General features: G+C 44.2%; 1 protein-coding gene across 4 annotated transcripts in view; it reads left to right on the top strand.

Moving 5' to 3' along the window:
* Positions 1 to 17,508, top strand: part of LARGE1 (LARGE xylosyl- and glucuronyltransferase 1) — a gene marked incomplete at its 5' end in the record, with an annotated part of 449,451 nt that overhangs the window by 112,901 nt on the left and 319,042 nt on the right. For 3 of the 4 annotated variants that reach the window (XM_079714495.1, XM_079714494.1, XM_079714493.1), the window contains one exon: positions 16,648 to 16,949. In XM_079714495.1, coding sequence (XP_079570621.1) covers positions 16,648 to 16,949 — 302 coding nt within the window. Of the gene's footprint in view, positions 1 to 16,634; positions 16,950 to 17,508 lie in introns of all 4 variants that reach the window. The other variant, XM_079714492.1, reaches the window with a different exon arrangement.

Below are 17,508 nucleotides of genomic sequence, written 5' to 3'. Positions count from 1 at the left end.
TATTCTACAGAGTTTTGGAAGTTTTAGCTAGAGCAACCAGAGAAAAAAAAAGAAATAAAAGGAATCCAAATCAGAAAAGAAGTAAAATTGTCACTGTTTGCAGATGACATGATACCATACATAGAGAATCCTAAAGATGCTACCAGAAAACTACTAAAGCTAATCAATGAATTTGGTAATGTAGCAGGATACAAAATTAATGCACAGAAATCTCTTACATTCCTATACACTAACGATGAAAAATCTGAAAGTGAAATTAAGGAAACACGCCCATTTACCATTGCAAGAAAAAGAATAAAATACATAGGAATAAACTTCCCTAAGGAAACAAAAGACCTGTATGCAGAAAACTATAAGACACTGATGAAAGAAATTAAAGATGATACAAACAGGTGGAGAGATATACCATGTTCTTGGATTGGAAGAATCAACCTTGTGAAAATGACTCTACTACCCAAAGCAATCTACAGATTCAATGCAATTCCTATCAAGCTACCAATGGCATTTTTCACAGAACTACAACAAAAAATTGCACAATTTGTATGGAAACACAAAAGACCCCAAATAGCCAAAGCAATCTTGAGATAGGAAAACGGAGCTGGAGGAATCAGGCTCCTGGAATTCAGATTATAGTACAAAGCTACAGTAATGAAGAGAGTATGGTAATGTCACAAAAACAGAAATATAGATCAATGGAACAGGATAGAAAGCCCAGAGATAAACCCATGCATATATGGTCACCTTATCTTTGATAAAGAAGGGAAGAATATACAGTGGAGAAAAGACAGCCTCTTCACTAAGTGGTGCTGGGAAAACTGGACAGCTACATGTAAAAGAATGAAATTCGAACACTCCCTAACACCATACACAAAAATAAACTCAAAATGGATTAAAGACCTAAATGTAAGGCCAGACACTATAAAACTCTTAGAGAAAAATATAGGCAGAATACTCTATGACATAAATCACAGCGAGATCCTTTTTGACCTAACTTCTAGAGAAATGGAAATAAAAATAATAATAAACAAATGGGACGTAATGAAACTGAAATGCTTTTGCACAGCAAAGGAAATCATAAACAAAAGAAAAAGACAACCCTCAGAATGGGAGAAAATATTTACAAAATAAAGCAACTGCCAAAGGGTTAATCACCAAAATTTACAAGCAGCTCATGCAGCTCAATATGAAAAAGACAAACAACCCAATCCAAAAATGGGCAGAAGGCCTAAATAGACATTTCTCCAAAGAAGATACACAGATTGCCAACAAACATATGAAAGAATGCTCAACATCACTAATCATTAGAGAAATGCAAATCAAAACTACAATGAGGTGTCATCTCACACCAGTCAGAATAGCCATCATCAAAAAATCTAGAAACAATAAATGCTGGAGAGGGTGTGGAGAACCTGTGGCACTGTTGGTGGGAATGTAAATTGATACAACCACTTTGGAGAACAGTATGGAGGTTCCTTAAAAAACTAAAAATAGAAGTACCATATGACCCAGCAATCCCACTACTGGGCATATACCCAGAGAAAACCATAATTCAAAAAGAGTCATGTACCACAATGTTCATTGCAGCTCTATTTACAATAGCCAGGACATGGCAGCAACCTAAGTGTATATCGACAGATGAATGGATAAAGAAGAAGTGGCACATATATACAATGGAATATTACTCAGCCATAAAAAAAGAAAATTATTTGTAGTGAGGTGGATGGTCCTAGAGTTTGTCATACAGAGTGAAGTATGTCAGAAAGAGAAAAACAAATACTGTATGCTAACACATATATATGGAATCTAAAAACAAACAAAATCATTCTGATGAACCTAGGGGCAGGACAGGAATAAAGACTCAGATGTAGAGAATGGACTTGAGGACATGGGGAGGGGGAAGGGTAAGCTTGGACGAAGTGGGACAGTGGCATTGATATATATACGTTACCAAATGTAAAATAGATAGGTAGTGGGAAGCAGCCACATAGCACAGATAGATCAGCTTCGTGCTTTGTGACCACCTAGAGCGGTGGGATAGGGTGGGAGGGAGGGAGACGCCAGAGGGAGGAGATATGGGGATATATGTATATGTGTAGCTGATTCATTTTGTTATAAAGCAGAAACTAACACACCACTGTAAAGCACTTATACTCCAATAAAGATGTGAAAAAGCAAAAAACAGAAAAACTGTATGTTAGTAAATAAGTTTGGGTAATCTGGAAATAAAAAAAGGACACAAGAGGGGGAGGGGAGTGGGGGATGGACTGGGGATTTTGGGTTAGTAGGTACAGACTATTATATACAGAGTGTATGGACAACAAGGTCCTACTGTATAGCACAGGGAACTATATCCAATGTCCTGGGGTAAACCATAATGGAAAAGAAGATAAAAAAAATGTGTGTGTGTGTATATATATGTATATATATATATGAATCACTTTACTGTACAGCAGAAATTAATGCAGCATTGTAAATCAGCTGTACTTCAGTTTAAAAAAATAAAATAAAATAAAATATAGCTGATGGTGAAAGGACACAAGAAGACTGCAAGGCAACGCACCCAGGATGTCTAGATCAAGCTATCAGGAACTTTTCTCCTCCCTGCTTTTCCTTTTTTTGATCCTGTGTGTGCTTGCCCTCTGGGACATCTGATAGTGTATTTGGGTCGCTTTGTCAGCCTCACCTGTTCTAGCTGTGTCTGAGCAGAGTTCACTGGGCTGTTAGAAAAGGTTTTTTCGAATTCTCTTCTTATTCATCTTTTTGCAGAAAGTTCCTTACTTTCTTGATCCTTATTGAAACTGTCCTACTACTTGTCTATCTTGTAAGTGTACTACATGCAGGGTGTTCCCACTTGTCACGTGGGAATGCAACCTTTATTTCCTTCAGAGAGTTATTTAGAGACAGAGGTGGAATGAAAACAGGGTTTCTGGGGGGAAGGGGGTATCAGTTCAAGCTCTTTCCTTTGTTCACAGAACGTCTTGGCAAGTTACTTTAGCTCAGTGAGCTTCTGCTTCTTTAAAATGGAGACAATAAAACCCACCTCAGTGATTTGGGACTTAAATAAGGTAATGTGTGAAACTCACTCAGCCAACATGCGTGGTCAGTAAGGGAGCTATAGTTGTCATCCTCATTCGAAACCCAATTCCTGTCATTGAACTGTGCGAGTAATTGCTTGTATTCCTTGCCTTGGTCATTTAGGACCTTGACTGCGTGCGTATTATGTGGCTGGTTCTAGACCCTGGAGATATAATGGTGGATGAGACAGATCCACAAAAGACGCTTCCACCGCGGAACTTATATTCTAGGGGTGGAGACAGACAAACAAGAAGGAAACAAAGAAATGTCTCCTTGGGGAGAGTAGTGTAATGTGTGCAGTGGAGAAGAAGAACCAGAGGAGTGACAGAGACCAGGGCTGACGGACGGGCAGGGATGGGGTTTCAGAGACTGGTGTACAGATTCTTCTCTGAGGATTGGTACTCAAGCAGGTCTCCCAATTAAGATCGTGGAAGCCAGCAGCAAGTGCAGAGGCCCCAGGGTGGGACAGTGGTCGGTATATTCGAGAACATCTGGAAGGCCAGTGTGGTGGCTACAGAGGGAATGGAGGAACATTCTAAGGTCAGGAAGATAACCCCGGTCAAGGTTTTGTTGGGCCATGTAACCCACGGTAAGGTGTTTGGGTTTTGTGTTTAGTTTGATGGGAACCCATCCGAGGGATGGTTTGAGCAGGGTGGTGGTGGGGTCTGAGGACCATTTTTAAGTGTCATCTAGCTGCTGAGTGGTGAATAGCCTGAAGCAGGGTGGCCTGATAGGTGGCTGTTGCATGAGTCCAGGTGGGAAATGGTGGGACCTGTGCTGGCGTGGTGGTGCCGCGAGTTTGGATTCGGGGTATACTTTGAAGGCAGAGCCAACATTCGGATATATTGCTAATGCAGCGCGCGTGAGAGGTGAGGGAAGAAATTCAAGGATGAGCCCTAGGTTTTTGACCTGTGCATTGGGAACAAGAGTGATGCCGTTGGCTGAAGGGGGGAGCGGAAGGTTTAGGAAGGGCTGTTTGGATGTGAGGACATCACGTAACTCCTGAGTCATCGTCTCTTTCTGCAGTTGGTGACACATAGGAATTCTCATTGCTTACAGACCTGGTGCTGGGCTCTCGGGAAACAAAAGTGACTCAACGTGGTCCCTGCCTTCCCTGGCACAGCGTCTGCCCCGAACAGGTGCTGAGGGGATGGAAGTCCCAGTGCCAAGCAATTTGCATGAACAGCTGCTACAAACGTAGTAAGAGCCATCACCTTAGATCCATGGTGGGAGGTTACAGGAAATCCAGTTATGGGGAGAGGAGTGGAGTGGCCAACCCACCCTGGGCAGATTGGAGAAGGGTTCCTCGAAGGGAATTTTGAACCAGATATTGGAGAAGCAGTGGTCATTCACCAGGTGGTAAGTCCTGCAAAGGGAATGGCACAAATACTTAATGCTTATTCCAATTGCTGGTCCTGCCAGCCAGGATCTTAGCATAGGGGTGCCATGTGTAAAGGCTTTGGAAATACTGGATGGTGAAGATCACTGGTTCTTGGAGGTGCTCTTCAGGGCCAGAAGATGGACTCAGAAAGTGCAGGAGACTTCAAGAGCAGTTCCAGAAAGTCTAGAAATCCTCGAATAAGGGTTTCCTCTTGACAGATCTGTTCTGATGTCTTGACACGGCCTCTGAGGTCAGTCCCATTAGTACAGCCTCGGGTGGGCCTCTGGCCTGCAAGGGGCTCTTCTCTTCAGGGCCAGGAATTGGGGTCTGGTACTGGAGCATCACCATCCAGGCATCCCTTGGGTCCTCTCTAAGTCCTCCCGGTACCCAAGCCCATGCTTCCTTTCAACTTGCTAAGGAAAATCCTGGGTTTGCCTCACAGTGGAGCTGAGTTGAGGGTCCTTGGTTTTATTCTTTTTGCTTCTGTGATAAGGTTGGAGGCACCTTATAGAAAAATCTTCATCATCCCTGGAGTAGGACTTGGAAGAAAATGACCATCTGTCAAAAGTAGAGATGGCAGGTTTTGCTTAATAGGTATTAGCACGATATTTTACCCAAACATCTATCTTGCTCTTAGTATAATGTCTTATCTTTGCCAAGTGCCCATCCTGAAAAATGCTATTTCTGTCAAGCTGAGTTCCTGATAAAAATCTTCTATCTAACCCTCCGCCCCCAGTCTATCCTGATAACACCTCATTCTTCATTTCTGATTTCCTCCCAAGGGATGGTTTGGATTTGTCAGGAAGGGGTGAAAAAAGGATGATAAGGGTTTTTCTTTTCGTCTTCTTTCTTAAAATTTTGTTTCCATATAGACGCTCATGGCAATTGGAATATAATTTTAAGTAAGTCAAGCTGATAAGGGGTGGGGAGGGTTGGAGACTGTGAAAAAGGAAAAGGAGAGAAAAGGAGAGAAGTCTTTTATAGGCAAGAGCATGTTCAGTCAGGCTTTCGGTTGTTTTCTCTTGTTTTTCATTTACAATTGAGCCAAGGATGGTAACACTGATTTCGGTGACGTGGCAGTTTACAGGAAGGGGATGCTATTGAGGGAATCAACCACATTCACAAAAACACTTGCTTCCTCTTCCCTTTGAAATATGTAGGCATATTCTTGATGGCAGCTACTCATGCTGGTGGTTGGCTCCGTAGCCATTACTAACTTTAACCAGTGCAAATCAAGCGTCCTGCTTGTCTTTGATAACTCTTTCTTCTAATCTCCTTTCCAACTCCTTTTTTTCAGTATCTCATCAGGTCTAACTGTACCATGAACATTGCAGGCCAGAACTGGGTTCTCCTGATGTAGTGCAGCCTACATGAGGTTTGCCCAAAGGGCAGAGGCTTTGTCTCAAAGCCAGTTCAGTGTAGAGGAGATGAGGTGTGTCAGAAGGCCCCAAAAATCTGATGCAAATCAAGCCAGTCCTCACTGACACGAGACCTCCTGAAATGCCAGAAGTGGGAGAAGGGATTTTTTTCCCCCTCTGTTAATCCTCACTTAAATGCAGCCCAGAGAAAGAGAGCTTTTGCTCAGATTGGCACGTGCCTAATTTCAGATGTGGCGGTGGATAAGCACACTGACCACCATCACTGACGTAGAGCATGAAGACGACTCTCTCGCCTTCTAGTCATGTTTTGCATTCAATTTTCCTCTTTTACCCCCGGGACATTCATGAAAGTACCATCCTCCAAGAGCAGGGGACTCTCCCAGCCTGAGGGTACTGTTTGGTGGTCCCCCTTCCTCCCTAGATGAGCAGAGCGCCCTCGTTCACGTCTGACACAGTCCAATGAAAGAGGCACTCAGGATGCAAGGCAGTTGTTCTTTTGGGTCCTTTTTGCAAGAGTCCCTAACTCTTTTCCCTAGATCTGAATTCCGCTCTGGCACTTCACCCCTGAAATGAGATGATCTAGGAGCCCTGGGGAGGAGAAGGGGGCAGAATGGATGGGCCAGGGCTTTGCTGATTTGTCTGGAGTCCCGAAGCATCTGCTGCCTGCCATTGAAATCTTCCATCCCTCTGTAATCCAAACCAGACATTGTTGTCAATACTCACCATTAAAATTCTTTTTTTAATTTAATTTTATTTTAAAAATTCTTTTTAAATGGTTTTTGATAAATAAGTATAGCCACCAAGTATGACAGTGTGAGGCCTATGGAAAGTATGGGTTCACATTTTTAGAAAAGGACAGTTTTCAGTATCCTTAGTGTGATGAATGTAAAATTTTAAAACCATGATGAAGAGTCATCCCATGTAGCTTTATTGATGTGAACAAGATTTTAGTTACCAAAACCAAAACAAAACAAAAAAAACAAGCCTCATTAAAAAATTTTTACCGTAAAATATGATCCTCCCCAACATATATGATTTGCCACTCTTGGAACATATTAGTGGGATTTTATAAGGGCTATGAATATTTCATATAAAATAACACATATACTGCTAAGGTTAAAAAAAAATAGATCAGTGGAAAAATATGAAGTCATATATCTTGAGTGCTGCCGAAGAGAAGGTGAAGGAGAAATTCTAGAATATTTCTGAGTCCGATTCTACAGTCAAGGGCCATGTTGGTGACTTGGGGATGTCCAGTTCACGTTTTACAAAGGATAAAATCATCTTGCTCGTTTTAGTTTTGATGTCTTTCCTAATAAAGGGAACTGTTTCCAACTATTGCAGGTGAATGGAATATGTCTCAGGAGACTCTGGGAGGGGAAATACCACTTTCTCAAACTCAGCCGTTGGAGACCACCAGTAAAGCTTGGGTGTCTTTGAGGCTATGCAAAAAGTGATTGAAGTTAACTCAGTAAGGGCAGAGAGTGAGCAAAGGTGATTGGAATATAAATTTATTTGGCTCTCACACACTGGTTGATTCTCCAGATTGGAATAAACATCACATTTTCTGGAATGCACTGTATTCTTCCCTCCAATAGTTGTTTCTAAACCACCTGGTGACCTAAGAACTCAACTCTGCTGTCATGCCATTCAATTATATTAAAAAATAGAGCACTAAATACATTATCCTTTGTCTTGTTAGGTGACGATTTGAATGTTACCAACAAAGCCTTTCTGTTAATACTTAGATCCCTTGGACATCAAAGAGAAGTAAGATGGGCCAGATTTAGAAGTGGAAAGATTCAGTTACTCTGCTGTGAGAACCAACTGCCTCAGACTTTCAGAACTTAGGATATTTGGCCAAAAACATTTGAAGCTTTGAAATCATTGACCCTGAAGTTTCAAGGGGCAAACCACTGACATCGTTGCTTATTAGGATACCCTTAAGCGCTTCTCTCCAAAACCCAGCTATGGATACAGCAAATTGGTGCTAAAAATGTCTTCATTTTCTTGACTTAATGAAGCTCTTTAAGACAAAGTTCCGCAAAATAATTTCATGGAGGAAAAGAAGTCAAACTGCTTTTACCCTATCATGATGAGACAAATCTAGGCTTCTTTTCCTGGCCTGCTGGTTGCTGATTCTTTTCAGAAGCTTGCCAGGAGCTCTGTTGTGTTTGGTCTTGGCCAAAAATGCTCCAAGGTCTTTACTGGAACTCAAGTTTGCTTTGGTTGCCAAAGATGATTCCAGGAAATGACTCTGGGGCATTTTTGGGTAAAAATGTTCCCTGTTTATCCCGTAACAAGCAAACAGCCTTTTCATGTCATCACTCCCTTTTTCCTCCTCTGGGCAAATCTGGTTCCACAATTCCGGAACTTGGGAAAATAGCTCCACCCAGACCTGTGTCTTACTCTGAACCTGTAACCTACCAAGAGTGACAGCTGAGCTTGTGATGTGTTAGTAGACTCAGCTGTCATGTGGAGATCCAGTGATCACAATTTAAAAGCAGTTTTTAAATGTGAGATTTTAAAGATTGAACTGAGTTTTCTAAATTTTTCTAAAATGACTTTGGCCACAATATTTAATTTAGTTTGCAATTTCAAAATGCATTGAAGGAGGGTGCGGAGTTTTTATGTTGATTGCAAGGAAGGCATTGTGCTTTTTAAAATTACAAAACGCTTACTTAATGAATGCAACCTTATGTGGAAGGTGAGAAATTGGAGTAAATCATTGGAATGAAGTGATATCTTGGTCATAGAGGGCGGAGTCTGGAACCAGGGAAGCCTGCAGCTCTGGCAGCTGCAATAAATAGTACCACCCTGCTTGGGGAAGAGCTCTCATCCTGGAAGGAAGGGGGATTGATAGCAGCAACACAGCCCCAAGCGTGGAGGAGCTAGAATGCCGGGCAGCCTAGGTTATAGGAAATCAGGAAGGCCCTGGGTTACATGATGGGAGCTATTCTAACAATACAGTAGAGACTGGAGCAAGGGCAGTACCGGAATTAAGTGCGATAGTGCTGCTAAGACCTCTTTGCATCAGAGCCTGTTCCTTAAATTTGCCTTAAGGAGCAAACAGTGGCAAATGGGGTTTATGGTGTCTCAGCCTGAGGATTGGGGGAAATGCCTAAGCCAGGGTTTCTCAGCCTTGACTACACATGAGAACACAGGAGGGTGGCTGCTTTTTTTTTTTTTTTTTTTTTTTTTTTTGAGGTACGCGGGCCTCTCACTGTTGTGGCCTCTCCCATTGCGGAGCACAGGCTCCGGATGCACAGGCTCAGCGGCCATGGCTCACGGGCCCAGCCGCTCCGTGGCATGTGGGATCTTCCCGGACCGGGGCACGAACCCGTGTCCCCTGCATCGGCTGGCGGACTCTCAACCACTGCGCCACCAGGGAAGCCCGGGTGGCTGCTTTTTAAAATGCTCATAACTAGACCGTAACCTCCAGAGATTCTGAGCTAATTAATCTGGGATTTTTTTTTTTTTTTTTAAGTTTCCCAAGGGATTATAATGGTAGCCAGGATTGAGAACCACTGGCTAAGGGACCAGGAGATGAAGCAGAAGCAACAATAAACTAGATTGGACTTATCTGGAGAGGGGCAAATAGGAGACATTGTGATTTGGGGCAAATAGAGGAATTGATCTGGAGCCAATGAACCTGAGTTCAAGTCTTTCCCTTTGCTGTCTGTTGCTGGGATGACATTGAACAGGTTAAGTCATGTGTCTATTTCTTTTTTCTTTTTCCATTTGTCAAATAGGGTTAGTTAGAACACCCACTCCATTAAAGTGTTGTATAAATTAAAATGAGATGACACAGCTTCTAAGCACTGGAAATGTACTCAATAGGAAGTGACCAAGTGTTTGTTGAATTTTATAGATGACCTTGAAGCAGATGGAGAAGCTTCTGTACATTGTCAAACTGCAAAGTGTGGTGGGAATAGGGTTTTCATTAAGAACATCCCTGGCACCTGTGAGTAAGGCTGGCAGGACCAGGGAGAGATTGGAAGTGGGGAGACAAACCGAGGAGACCAATGTTCTAGAACAAAGATCCACGAACTAGGGCTTGCAGGCCAAATCTGGCCGAGCACTTGTTTTTGTAAATATAGTTTTATTGTAACACGGTCATGCTCGTGTGTTAGGAATTTCTGTGGCTGCTTTTGTGCTGCAAAGCCAGAGTTGGGTCCTTGCATCAGATACCGCATGACCTACAGAGTAAAACTTATTTACTCTCCGGGCATTTACAGAAGAAGTTTGATACCCCTGTTTTAGGATAAGATTAAAAGGCTGGGTTTGAGATGGAATGTTTGAAATAGAATGAGAAGAGCTTCAAACATCAGGAGAATTGGCAGGCCCTGGTGACAGATTGTACATAGGGGGATTTTGCCGTATAAAGGGATGCAGTGTCTTCATCGTAGGTAGAATGATGCAGGGGGACAGCCTTCCTGAAATCTGGGCATGAGTGCAGGATTGTGGTGTCCTTGGCCAGAAAGATCTAGGACTGTCACCACTGGAAGGGGCTAGTATGAGCCCACAACATGGCGGTCTCAGGGCTGGGGTCCCTGCCTCCATTAATGAGCCCCCCAGTTCTGTCTGCAATGGTGGCTATCACAGTGTGAAACGCCAGTACTTCAGAGAGAGTCAGTGCACACAAACTGATTCAGATCATCACTTAGGACGTTTTGGATGCCAAGTCCCTCATCTCTGTCACCGTACTGCATGGAGGTTGATTTTCAATTTACCTTTTTTGTTGTGAATCTTAGCTGTTTTGATTCTTAATTCAGAGCATTCATCTCAAGTAGATTCAGAGATTCAAATCTGATGATAAATTCATGTTTGTTGAGAAGTTTGGGAGGGAGGAGGAAGATGTTGTCAACTGAGATTTTGAATTATGTTTGACATTTTAAACTCCAAGTAGGCTGAACTGTAGATCAACACATATAGGCATTATGTGACAGAGATGCACCTTGTGTACAAATACAGTGCAGATCTGGGGGAAAAAAAAGAAAAAAGAAACCTGGAAGGAAAGGTAATAGAAAAGCAAAGGTCAGAGGGGCTTAGAAAAGAAGGATCCTATTCACTGTTGTCTTTATGTGTCCTGCCTCTGGATTTGGTGGGGTGGGTTAGGGTGGGTGGAAAGGGGAAATTTGAGTATCTGCTCTGATTAGGCCTGATGCTAGGTAATAATGTACACACACCGCTGTCTCCCATTTTACATATGGGGACAGCGAGTCACAGAAGTTAAGTACTTTGCCTAAGGTTAATTATTAGTAGGTGACAGAACCATAATTCAAACTCAGCTCTTTATTATTCCAAATCCCATGCTTTTATGACTAGATCTGATTTGTTTGCTTTTCTTGGTTATCTCTCCCTCTTCCCCCAGCAATTAACCTTATCATGAGGCCACTTTGTAAGTACAGTTGATCCTTGAATAATGCAGGTTTGAACTGCATGGGTCCACTACATGCATATTTTTTTCAATGAATACGTATACTATATGATCTGTAGTTGGTTGAATCAGCAGATGTGGAACCACAGACATCGAGGACCAACTCTAAAGTTATACGTGGATTTTCAGCTGCGTAGGGGATCCATGCCTCTAGCCCCCAGGTTGTTCAAAGTTCAAGTGAACTGGTAGTTGAAGAAGGTTTGGTTTGCTAGATCTATTTTTTTCATGCTTTTTTTTTTTTTTTTTTGAGTTCTAGATGCCGGTCCTTCCCTTCATCCTTTCTTGAAATGCTTGTTAAGTGCAGGCAGCGTGCCAGGCCCTGAGGACAGAGAGGCTGGGTACTGGGCAGTGGTACTCAGTGTGATCTACAGAGTGTTATTGGTCTCTGTACTAGTCAGGGTTGTTCAGAGAGACAGACAAATAGTGTGTGTGTGTGTGTGTGTGTGTGTGTGTGTGTGTAAAGAAATTTATTATAAATAATTAGCTCATGCAATTATAGAGATGGTCAAGTCCCATATCTGCTGGGTCAGTTTGCAAGCTGGAAACCCAGGGGAACCGATGATGTAATTCTAGTTGAAGGTTGGCAGGCTTGAGACCCAGGAAGAGCCAGTGTTTCAGTTCAAGTCCAAAGACAGGGAAAACAAAACAATGTCCCAGCTCAGAGGTTGTCAGGCAGGAGGAATTCTCCCTTCCTAGTGGGGGAAGGGTCAGCCTTTTTGTTCTATTCAGGCCTTTGACTGTTTGGCTGAGGTCCGCCACATCAGGGAAGGCAATCAGCTTTACCCACTCTGCTGATTCAAATGTTAATCTCATCCCAAAACACCCAGAATAAGTTTGACCCCATATCTGGACACCCCATGACCCGGTCAAGTTGACATATAGAATGAATCATCACAGCCCCCAAACTGTTACTGGTCTTCAACAAGGCAAGTATGGAAGTTGGGGGCAGGCATGTTGAGAGCAATTGGACGTGCGTCAGGCATGCGATCAGTGGACCTTGTCTTGATGCCTAGGGTATGGACCAGTTTGTTGAATTCAAGTGAAGAATTGCATGTAGGGTAAGCTATGTATTAGGCATGTGTACTGGGCCAGCATTTTATCCAAGATGGATTGGAGGGAAAGGCTTCAGTACTGCCAGTTTGAGAAGTAACTGCTGTGGGTTCAGTCAGTGGTTTCCATAGGTGATAAAGTCCCACGTGATGGGCTTTATAATGGCAACCTAGACACGAAGAAAGAGGAGTGTTCCTGGGAGAGACCAGGGCCCAGAAGGCATCACAGAGATGTGCAGACCACTTCAAAGAGGGCAGGCCTTGCACTGTCCTAACCCTCCACCCACTACATCCCCCCAGAGGCTTAGCAAAAGCAGGAAAAAAAGGGGTCAGGAGCCAGAGAGATGTGTAGTCCAGGAACAAAAGCAGTAGGCAGGCTGAATGAGCTGTGAACATGGCAGGGCAATGGGCCCCGCTGTCTTGACTTCTGGCCACGCAGCACTGGATGGGTCGGCTGGGTTAGAGATGCAGGGTCCATCTGTACACAAGCCCATGGAAAGTTAGAGCTGAGAGGTGCCCATCTCCAGGACACTCCCTTTCAGGAAGAGAAAGAGGAAGGGGCCAGCTCAAGGTGATGCACCTTTCAAACACACACACACACAAACTAGCAGTTCCAGTTCTGCTGTTTATTGAGCCTTTACATGCCAGGCACCGGGCACAGTATAGCATGTGGCTTTTTCCAACATCTGCTCCCCCTCCTTGAGGCCTGGCTTTTATTATTTTATGTGTCTTCATTGGTGACTCATCTGTGGAGTTTTAAGGCAGAGAAAACACCTGCAAGTCTTTGAGAGCTAAGTTTGGTCAAAACCAGCTGGGATCTAAAGCAGGAAATGGGCACAGGATACTGAGAGCATTTTCCCCCTCACTACCCTGGAATTAGGATTGCTTAGGGATTACATAATTATGCCTTTATAAACACGTCATCAAAGAATTAGAAATAAGTAAACTGGGGGGGCTTTTGGGAGAGGAGCTAGAGGAAGTGACCGGACCCCCGTGGGAAGCCTGCCTGCTCCTCCATTTAGCCTCTGGGTGAACTTTGACCTGCCTAAGGCTGAAGGAAAGAAGGTTCAGAGATGCCACATATCAAAGTAAGTGAAGGTTTGTTGGCCACTTTCTCCCACGTGCCACTCAGAGAACAGCCCGTGTTCAGAAAATGGACAGCCCTCCACACCCTAATTTACATCAACTCATCTTGCCCGTAATATCACCTGTCTGCACCCCTACCCCCCGACTTGGACAGGGGTTGCAGGAACTAATTGACACCAAATACCTTCCAATGAGAGTTCAAGTGGTTGGCATTTCAGTACTTAAGCCTCCCTCATCACCCTTGTAAGGTTAGCGTTTCTACTTGCATTTCAGGGAAGGGAAAACCAAAGCTCATAGCATTTAATCTCTCCAAAGAACAAATTCAGAGTTCCCATTTGTTGTATATTTTCCAGAGCTTCTGGGATCCTGATGGGCTTCCAGAGCTTCCTGGGTTCCTTCCCAAAAGTGCCAAGGTCCTTTCAGAAGAGAGAAAACCCCTCAAGCCCCAGAGCAGCTGTACCTCCAACTCGGGCCATACATTCAGGCATTCGGCCACATGCAGTCACAGAGACCTTGTTTCCAGTTACCACAAGGGGAGCACGGCTTAAGCTTGTAGAGGCTCAGTTTCCTCATCTGTGATGGGGACACCGATTGCCTCCTGCTTGTGCTGTGATAACCCAAGACATTATCAGTGTGAACCACCCAGCCCCTGCACAGAGCCATAGCAGGTGCAAAGCGTAACTGCCCTGCCCACTGATGGAAGCTAGATGATCGTCCTCCCCACCCCTGCTTGAAGGGTCAGTGTTGGCTGAGAAAACACAGTTGCTGTTGCTCCCTTCTCTTTTTCATTCTCAGTGGAACTAATTTGGTTTTACCAAAGGAGACAGGTTTCAAAAGCCTGGGTCAGCTTGTAATCAGCCAGCTTGGTAACAATGCAACCCTAATCAACCTGTGATCTCACATCCCCATACACTCGGCCTTGGCCTTTGGTCGGTGGCCCGGAGCAGTGGAATTCAGCGAGTCATATTTGCTGTGTTGATAGCAAAGGACCGGGAGCTCAGGCGTTTAACTCTGAGGTGATTAAGAGGGAAAAAAGGAGTCGTGTTTGTGAAAACCCAGAGACACATCAAAGAGCCCTGGGCAGAGGCAGGCACAGTAAGGCAGCAGTAAGGCAGCGCAGGTGAAACTCGCAGGGTGTAATTCATCACATTCTTTGATTCTCAAGTTTTGTGAGTCACAGAGACTCCCTGGGACAGTTTGCAAGCTCAGTGGGGTCTGGGCAGGAAGGAGAAAAACTCCAAGTGTGGAAAAAGAGTGTTTTTTTAGCAGGAAGCTGAGAGAGGGTAATTTTTTTGAGATGTGATTTTTGCTTGGTCTTCTCTGAGGCGGCTGTGTTGTAGCTGGATCCTGGGATTTCTGCAGCATGAAAAGAGAGGAGGGAGAGTTTTGGTTGTGTCTTGTGTCCCTGGGGCTCCTCAACAGTAAGCAGGCATTGAGCACTTACTGTGTACAAGGAGTTATGCTAAATATCCTTGGGAGATGAGGTTTTTACATTAATAATTTTTAAATCCGTGGCCCTGTATATAGCCTTTTATGAATCTGCATTTAAGGGGGTGTGTAGAGGCTTGGGTATAAGAGAGACCTGGGAACGAATTTTGATACCACTGGGTTCTGATTGTGTGACTTTGAGAGACCTACTTGTCTTCTCTGTGTATGATTGTTAAATAGACTGTTTCTGCCCTCAGTTTCATGATTATGCTCCTACGTTCTTCTTCCTTTTTTTTTTTTTTTTTTTTTTGCGGTATGCGGGACTCTCACTGGTGGCCTCTCCCGTTGCGGAGCACAGGCTCCGGACGCGCAGGCCCAGCGGCCATGGCTCACGAGCCCAGCCGCTCCGCGGCACGTGGGATCCTCCCAGACCGGGGCACGAACCCGTGTCCCCTGCATCGGCAGGTGGACTCTCAACCACTGCGCCACCAGGGAAGCCCCTTCTTCCTTTTTGCACGTAATTATTTTGCTCTCTTGTTATGGACACATGCATCCACCCTTCCAGCATTTATCATATATTATGATATGTCTCCATAAAGATAAGTAAGAGCCAGTTTTTGTCCTCGATGAAAACCCAATCTTCATAGGAAACATTTAGTAAAACAATTTACCAAATCCAGTGTGACAAGCACATGTTTTTCTTAGTGCTGTGTACGAAATGCTGTTGGAATATGCTGATAGATATTTTATCTGCAAATTGAAGAAGGCTTCCCTTGGGAGGTGATGCTTCTGAAACTGGGTTTTGAAGGATAAATAGGAGTTCACATAGGAATAACTAAATTAACTTAATCATTATGAATACTTCTTTATTCCTTCTCTTCTTTTTTCCTCTCCTCCACTTCCTCCTACTCCCCCCCCATTCTCCTCCTTTCCCTCCTCCTCCTACTTCATATTCATGTTTTATTGCTAACAAGAATGTCTACCTGAAATGTGCCAAGCAGGGAAAAGAAGACAGTGCATTTAATTAGGAAAAATTATATTGTGATTGTCTTCTCTAAATAGCATGTTAGTTTTTTTCTTAATTGAAGTATAGTTGATTTACCGTGTTGCGTTAGTTTCTGGTGTACAGCAAGTGATTCAGTTATACATATATATACATACTCTTTTTCATATTCTTTTCCATTATGGTTTATTACAGGATATTGAAGACAGTTCCCCATGCTATACAGTAGGACCTTGTTGTTTATTTTATATATAGTAGTTTGAATCTGCCACTGGCAAACTCCTGCTAATTTATACCCCCCCATCCCCTTTGGTAACCATAAGTTTGTTTTCTATGTCCCTGAGTGTCTTTCTGCTTCATAAATAAGTTTATATGTGTCATATTTTAGATTCCACATATAAGTGACATCATATGGTATTTGTCTTTCTCTTTCTTACTTCACTTAGTATGATAATCTCTAGGTCCATCCATGTTGCTGCAAATGGCATTATTTCATTCTTTTTATGGCTGAGTAATATTCCATTCTGTATATATCCCACATCTTTATCCATTCATCTGTTGATGGACACTTAGCTCTTGGCTATTGTAAACAGTTAAACAGCATGTTTTTCATCACCACGTTAAGTCATTCTGTTATCAACTTTGTTCGCAGTTCAGTCTGGATGCGTGTTTATTTACAACGCAATTTCCGCCCGCTTTCGCTTCTAAATGGGACTGCAAAAGGAGCCCTGGACGTCTGGGGGAGGGGGAGGGGCCCGTGGGGTTCTATTCGGCTTTAACTCTTCCCGTTCTCTCCGCACCCGCAGATGGGAAGCCAGTGTCTCTGTCTCCGCTGGAGTCCCAGCCTCACAGCCCCCGGTACACGGCATCCAGCCAGCGGGAGCGCGAGAGCCTGGAGGTGCGTGTGCGCGAGGTGGAGGAGGAGAACCGCGCACTCCGCCGTCAGCTCAGCCTGGCCCAGGGCCATGGCCCGGCCCACCGGCGCGGCAACCACTCGAAGACCTACTCCATGGAGGAGGGCACCGGCGATAGCGAGAACCTTCGGGCCGGCATCGTGGCAGGCAACAGCTCCGAGTGTGGGCAGCAGCCGGTCGTGGAGAAGTGCGAGGTAAAGAGCACCCGGAGCCTTCCAAGGTCCCAGTCCCTACATGGTCCACACGCACCCCTTGCAAATGCTGCCTGGAAGCGTGGCCAGGGGCCTGGAGAGAGCTGGTGTTCTTGGCTCAGACCTGAGCCTGAATCTGGCTTGATCATTCACTTTGCTGAATGGCCAGGCAAATCGTTTTAAGCCTCTGAGCCTCAGTTTCCCCACCTGAAAAATGGGCATAAGGAGGCCTGCACCCGCAGAGATATTAAGAGCAGCAAACAGAACCTGCTGCTTGTTTCTTTGTGGCTCATTTTGACACGCTCAGGATTTCTATGCCTAGCTGTCATCCTGGGGGCCCCTGTTACTTAGCTTCCAGGGGGCATGGTGCACCTGGCCTTGAGGCCCTGCTGGGCAGTTCCCCTGGACCTCATTCTCACTTTACACACAGCTTCTGTAATTCAGAACCAGAGACTTGCTTATCTAAAGCAGTTCTTTGAACTTTTATAGCTTTGTATCATTTTCCGCCTTTTAGAGTGTTTCTTAGTAACTCTTTGGTCGTTTGGAAAACTTACCCACTCCC

The sequence above is a fragment of the Hyperoodon ampullatus genome (assembly GCF_949752795.1).
Source record: "Hyperoodon ampullatus genome assembly, chromosome: 11".
Taxonomy (NCBI): domain Eukaryota; kingdom Metazoa; phylum Chordata; class Mammalia; order Artiodactyla; family Ziphiidae; genus Hyperoodon; species Hyperoodon ampullatus.
This window is presented reverse-complemented; position numbering and strand designations above follow the sequence as displayed.